Raw genomic sequence first — 4,874 nt, 5'->3', positions numbered from 1 at the left:
TTAAACAGGCAGTACTCGCGTCTCGGTAGGGCGTCGCACTGGTTTTGTCGCGTGCCATGCTTACGCAGTTGAAATCGCCAAGTAAGACAAGCAGACGGTCTGTGTCACAATGGTTGCCGACTGTCTCAAAAAGGTTTCGCCTCTCTTCCGTGTTAGTGTGCGCGTAAATACAGATAATACGCAATTCCAAACCAGCAAGTGTGATGTCACAGACAATCCATCGACCGAAAACGCAAGTCTCAACTCTTTCCACAATCGCTCCCAGAGACTGGCGAATCAACAGCATGCAACCTGCCGAGGTACCCACGGCATGAGACACGCAAACATCATACCGACTACTGAACGAGAGCACCATTCTGTCGGTCTGGTCTTGACTCTCGATTTTGGTCTCTTGTATCGCTACAATATCCAATTCCTGCTCAGTCACGAGTCTCAGCAGCTGATTTTGCCTCCTCCTGGATGAAAGACCCCTGACATTAAGCGTGGCTACTACGAGGTGTCTTTCAAATGCCGCCATCGTTAAGCAAGACCAGGCCGCCAGTACGGCGCTTACCTTCATGCGCACAACGCCGCGCCGTGTAGTGCCGTCCCTCCATTATTAGGTCTTCGGGTTGTCGTCGCGAGGAAGCGACGACGATCGTTGCCCGCTGGTGACACGCTGCTTTTTCCCTTCGCCTACGCCCCACTGGCGTTCTAGGAGACGCAGTCGTTGCTCCTGGCTCATTGCACTGACATCGTCGTGGCGCCGTTTCGCAGCCGCAGGGTCAGACTCCATGGGTTCCTCGTTGCTTTTTTCAGAAGGGCGTGGAATATCTTGCGGTGAATTGGTATCCATGCTCGTGGTTGCCGACTTGGGGTTGCTGGGCGCTGACTCACGAGTCCCTGGCATAGCGCCTTCCTTTTCATCGCTCAGCGCTGCGGCCGTTGGGCTCTCGACCACTGGGTTGGAGGCAGCTTGCTCAGCTTCATCCTCGTCCATGTGCAGCTCACTATTATCGCCGAATGTTCCTCGAGTCGCGGCGCGGGCGTATGACTTCGTGCATTCAGCCTCTTCATGCCCGAAGGCGTGGCACTCGCTGCACTTGGGCACCTTGCAGTCCCGCCTAATGTGGCCTGTGTTGCGGCAGCGGAGACATATCGGCGCACGCCCGGGCACGACGACTAATACTGTACCGTTCCCGATACGCAGCTGATGGGGTATGCGCTCGAGGCTTGCACCTTCTCGAAGAACCAGCCGCACAACACGAGTAGTCGAGTCGGCGTTTTCAAACCCGCCGGTCTTCCATCTATCGCTCGAAACTTCTTTCACTTCGCCGTACTCGGCGAACGCCCGCCTCAGAGTTTCGTTGCTGACGTTGAAGGCACACCAATGCACCTTCAGCCGCACTTCCTGCCTTTCAGGGTCAAAGACAACGCAAGTCTTCCCTTTAACAACAATATGCCCGATGTCGAGCAACTTTTTCTTGGCTTCTTCACTACGGAAGTTGACTAACCAGACGTGCGACATCTGGTACGCTCCGATACCGCCCACCTGTTCAATGACGCCGGCTTCTTTCATCGGCTGGCGGAAATCTTCTATCCTGTAAGGCCTTCCAGCGGTGTCGCAGTGAAGAACAACCATTGTTTTCAGTCCTTCTCCGGTTGGCAGCGGCGGCAGTACAATCCTGTAATCTTTCAGGCCGTCCAAAAACGATGTTCCGCGGCCAGAATCGGCCGTTATCACAGCTCGCGAAGAGCCAGCCATCCTGCGTCCTTTCACGACCGTGGCCGGAAGCAGAATGGCCACGGTTACCGAGGCATCGCCAGGCGGTACGCTTATGTTTTTATACATACCACGTGAATTTTCACGACAGAGTTACGAAAATCGCTTTCGGGAACAGTCTTACGCCATATGTGGAGAGTCGAGATAGGCATCAATCGAAAGCTGAGCCTCCGGACTACGTACGCTGCACTGCGTATTACGATAGACGGGATAGTTTTATTACAGTCATCGTTCTTGCCTCAAAAATGGAGCACAAATTTTCGTCGTTTCCATAGGCTTCCATTGCTAAAACTTTAACCGCTGTGGGAACAAAATTCTTACCTGCCATAGAGTGATCACTGCATTTGGCTCGTGTGGATGGTCTTCGAGAACACGTGCGTCACCTGCCTTTTTCAATAATCGGCCTGCAGCTTTTGTTATTCGCGAAAAACCCTCTCGTTCCATTGAAAACGCGCTAGCTTCGTGCCGGGGCCGCTTGGGACGCTAGTTGGTACGTGTCCGGAAAAACTGGATATGGTACGGAACTTTGGACGAAGTGCGGATTGAGAAACGAGGCAAAGCGTCGCGGAGGGGGAAGGTAGGCGGAGGCGCCCTGCGTCAACACCACCTAGAGAGCACAAGACCGTTTCACTCAGATCCATGACGTCATGTTACCTGGCCCGACTGCCATAAAATCCAATGGGGATGCTGCCGAGTACGCAACAGTGATTATGACGTCACCGCTTTCATCACGCCAGCCTTGTCAATGAAAATTTTGGGCCGGGTAGCGTGACGTCATAGATCGGAGTTAAAAGGCCTTGTGCTATCTAGGCGGTGTTGGCCGGGTTGACCGCCTGTGGCAGTTGCTACAGGTGTTCTCTTCGATGCATCCGTACTGGGTTCGTCTCACGATTGCATCGTCCTCATGTGCCGTACGTTTTTTGTGCAAGTGAAAGCGCGCAACAGTGAGCCGACGATGGCGGCTCAATGTCGCGTGCGCAAGCGGAGAAAGCGCGCCGTATTCCGTCGCGCGCATGGTACCGAGAGGGAAGGGCGGCATTGTTCTTCGGCCGCGCACGCTGGCGCGGGCTTTAACTTGAAAGTGATCTGCTTTGACTGAACAGCCTAGGTTGGCCTACCGCTCGTAAATTTGAGTGCGCTGTGTTATCACCACTCAGTTTGCGTTGAAGCGATAAACAGTACGAAAGTCATATCAGTTTATAAGGGCCTTTTATGTCCTTTCTCAATGTGTGGGTTCGTTACGTATTGGTTTCAATATCGCGCATCTGTGCTAAACGCTCTGCTTTAGAGTCGCGTCGTCGGTCAGTTTTAATAATGACAATATATTCAGTGGGCATTACTTTGTTGAAAATGACACGTTTACAAAGTCACGAGGCCGCTTGAAGCCAGAAAGCTGAAGTTTACGCAAATCCATGCACTCCTCATGGCTGTGTTCCAATACTTGCGTAGACGGCGAAGTTTACTACTAAGTAATTACTAATAAAAAAGGGGCGATCTTATGTCTCATTCCAATTCTGACGAATACGTCAAAGTAGACAGCTGCGCGAAGACAAGAACGAAGTCAATAATAATGAAGGCTATTTTCCAGCCAAAAGAAGATGGCGGCTAAACAGAAGACCTGCAAAGTCAAAAGGAAGGCCGTTGGCGAACAAGAAAACATAGGCACGCTTTCCTGCGCCCTTATTGTAAGTCACGTTCAGTTTATCCTGCTTTGCCTGCTTCAGTTTATCCTGCAGTTTATGCCTGCTTTTCTGAACTTTTTGTGTCGCCGCGAAGTGGCATCACATCGCAGAAGCACCTCCCATGCGTCTTCCAGACGGTTCGAAATGCCTTCCATTACATGGCCTCGATGCTTTCATGGTTTCATGGCTGTCTCCTCAGCTGTTTACGTAGAGTGTATCCGATGCTGGTTGGAAATGGAACACACTGCAACATTTCCATGCTGGCTGAAGGGCTCCATTGCAGCTGACGCAGCCACTGGCGCCAGAGTTCCCTCTAGTTTTTATTATATCAAACTCTATGCCGTAATGTAAACACGCAGAAAGCGGGCTGAACACGCAGCACACGTGGTGCTAACACCAAGAACGCGAAGCTGATGATATCTTCTGATGACACAGGGAGCTTTTGAGCTCATTCGAACTGGACAGCGGCAATTTCAGCGACGATATGAGCGCTGAAGGATCGCCATTTGCATTTGACAAGTCGTCCCCGCGCCAGGCAGCTGATGGGTTCCAAGCTGAAAGCATTGTACTGCGGCAAGACGAAGAGAAGGAACGGCCACCACGTTTGCCAAAACGATGATTGTCGGCCTTCGTGTCGTAGAAAAAGAAGCCAGCTTCGTGACTTCATCGCGAAGTGGTGGTGTAGAATCTGACGTCGCAAACAAATGGCGGCAAGTAAAAAGTCGTACTTTCGTGGGCACGAGTCAGGTGCGCGCCACCAATCGTTAAAATTATTTTCAGGCAAACTAAATTACATTCATATCGTCGGGTACAGATAATCAGACTGCAACAGAGAGCATATGTTCGAAAATTTATTAAGACCAGTAAATGTAAGCATCTAGAATTGCCTAATGGTCCCAAACGGCGGAGATGCCAGTACAGCACGTGGTGAAAGAGACGTCAGCAGCTAAGTCGACGGCGTTTGCAATCGCTCCGACCAAAACCGCGCTGACCGCTGTGATTCCGGGGCGCACGCACGCACGCACGCACGCGCACGCACGCGCGCGCGCACACACACACACACACACACACACACACACGCGCACACACACACACACACACACACACACACACACACACACACACACACACACACACACACACACACACACACACACACACACACACACACACACACACACACACACACACACACACACACACACACACACACACACACATGTTTCGCATGAACACACACACACCTATGTTCACGCTTCACCGTCAGATCTACATGAAGCAACCGAAAGCGTGACTCGAGGAGAACGGTCTCTTGATGCTTGCCCACCTGCGAATGCAAGGCACAAGTGACCACATCACCCACAAGCGTATACAAAGGGCGCACCAGTTGCCCTCTTTAGCGTTTAAGTTTCGCTTTCTTGCTCTGTAAA

General features: G+C 51.7%; 1 protein-coding gene across 1 annotated transcript; it reads right to left on the bottom strand.

Annotated features, from left to right (window-relative positions):
• Positions 1-598: 598 nt before the first annotated feature.
• On the bottom strand, positions 599-1,770 carry LOC142558354 (uncharacterized). Its single transcript, XM_075670498.1, has one exon. The coding sequence runs from the start codon at positions 1,742-1,744 to the stop codon at positions 599-601; it is 1,146 nt and encodes a 381-aa protein (XP_075526613.1). The 5' UTR covers positions 1,745-1,770.
• Between the last annotated feature and the right edge of the window lie 3,104 nt (positions 1,771-4,874).

The sequence above is a fragment of the Dermacentor variabilis genome, chromosome 9 (assembly GCF_050947875.1).
Source record: "Dermacentor variabilis isolate Ectoservices chromosome 9, ASM5094787v1, whole genome shotgun sequence".
NCBI lineage: Eukaryota > Metazoa > Arthropoda > Arachnida > Ixodida > Ixodidae > Dermacentor > Dermacentor variabilis.
The sequence above is the reverse complement of the archived record's forward strand: the minus strand, read 5'-3'. Positions and strand labels throughout refer to the sequence as shown.

Coding starts and splice junctions, on each gene's coding strand:
- LOC142558354 (XM_075670498.1), bottom strand. CDS start 1,744: ATGGCTGGCTCTTCGCGAGCTGTGATAACGGCCGATTCTGGCCGCGGA.